The following is a 1837-nucleotide window of genomic DNA, read 5'->3' on the forward strand; positions in this document are numbered from 1 at the left end:
TGCTTGAAAATCATGATGATTTCATTATGAGCTATATTCAATATTAGTTTCAATATTAAGCTATATTCGATATTCTACTAACAGACATAATAGTCCATATGGACTGACCCCAGCTAAATGTAACCTTTTTTTCCTGCCCCTTCACACGTGTCACCATGAATAGGATTTGAACTGTACCCAGCATGCTCTGTTTGCTCAGCTCTCAACTGGTCACATATCTGAGTATATTTATGTCAGTATCCATGTTAGCTTAAGTAACATGTCACTGGAAAACACATGTGTCAGATTAAAATGTCTAGGCCTCCGGCATTGGTGGTCCAAGTCTCGCGTTCCATGTGGGAGACCTGAGTTCGAGTCCCAGCCAGTGCCCCTGACACACAGCTCCTACCCCTGCCTCCACAGAGGCTGGCTTCTTGCTGTGATGCTGACGAGGTATCAGCAGAGCTTCTAGACCAAGGTGGACGAGGAACGCAGGCCTGGGGACCCGTTCATGACAATCCGCCAGTACAAACCCTGTGGCTCACCGTGGTCCAATCTGCAGCTGATAGGGAGGAGGATGCAGGACCAGGCAGTGTTTCCTTCTGTTTGCATGGGGTCACAATGAGTCAGGGGCCCACTCAACAGCAGACAACGACAGCAAAGCATTATGGAGTCGAGCACTGAGCTAAGTATGATTCACCAGCCGCTTGAAGGTATCTATGCCATGGCTGTTATCCTTTAGGTGTAACGGGAATGACCATATTCATTTTCAGAAGTTGCCAGTGAAACTAAGCTAGAATTTGACCCTAAACAGAGCTTTGTAAAAAGAATAGAAAGCAGTAAGTATAGAAAGAAAACAATTCAAGGCATCGCTTTTGCATCATAGTAAATTCATAGTGAACCAGTGTTTCCACAGTAAACCAACTTATTCATAGTAAAACCAATTGTTATCACAGAGTAACATAAATTAAATGCATACCCAATTTTGTAGGCACTTCATGGTAAGTCGAAATCTTTCATCTAAAAGGATAGCTATAAGTTTTACACAGTTACTCTGGCTTTCTATGAGCCTAGAAAATACTGTCCAGTTGGAAGAAATACTAAATTAATTCCTCAACTGACTTAAATAACCACTGCATAAAATGCATTCTCTATTACACTGCCTCCAGTGTAAAGGACTTGAAAGAAGAAAGTTTATGAAGGCTAATGCTGCAGTCTTTATGAATTAACCTACTACTTTATGTTCTTTTAATGCAGCTCCCCTCACCACAGTCCTGAGCAACCGTTTTGGACACCGGCTGGTGGTGATAGTTGGAGGGCTGCTTGTCACCACAGGAATGGTGATCGCCTCCTTTTCACAAGCTGTTTACCACATGTACATCACAGTTGGGGTCATCTCTGGTAAGTGTTTCTCCTTGATGCAAAAGTTCTTTGGATAGTTTCTGGGTCTGAAGAATGGGGAAGACAAAGCAGAGAATTAAACTCTGGTCTAGACTGGAGTCCTTGGGTGTTACAGATGGTTAAGTTCTCAACTACTAGCCAAAAGGTGGAGGTAATTTACTTCCAGAAGGTCATCACAGCCTTGAAAATCCCAAGGAGCAGTTCTACTCTACAGATGTGGGGTCGCCATCAGTCAGTATTGACTCAACATCAACTAACAACCAACAGGTTGTATTTCTGTATCTTTTTTTTTCCCCTCTAAAATTAGATCATGGCTTTTGACTTGGGTGGTATGGATATCAAGGTATATAGGAACCTATCCTCAAGTGCCCAAGAGTTTTTGTTTGCTTCTTTTTTCTTTTTTAATTCACCAAAAACTTCCCTTTTGCTTTATTTCACAACTGAAAGACAGCATCTT

At 42.0% G+C, this 1837-nt stretch overlaps 1 protein-coding gene across 1 annotated transcript in view; it reads left to right on the plus strand.

Moving 5' to 3' along the window:
• Positions 1–1837, plus strand: part of SLC16A6 (solute carrier family 16 member 6) — a 13218-nt gene that overhangs the window by 1768 nt on the left and 9613 nt on the right. The window contains exon 2 of the mRNA XM_007959697.2: positions 1237–1380. Coding sequence (XP_007957888.1) covers positions 1237–1380 — 144 coding nt within the window. The remainder of the gene's footprint in view (positions 1–1236; positions 1381–1837) is intronic.

Source organism: Orycteropus afer, unplaced genomic scaffold (genome assembly GCF_000298275.1).
Source record: "Orycteropus afer afer isolate SDZICR_OR568_19922 unplaced genomic scaffold, OryAfe1.0 scaffold00018, whole genome shotgun sequence".
NCBI classification, from domain to species: domain Eukaryota; kingdom Metazoa; phylum Chordata; class Mammalia; order Tubulidentata; family Orycteropodidae; genus Orycteropus; species Orycteropus afer.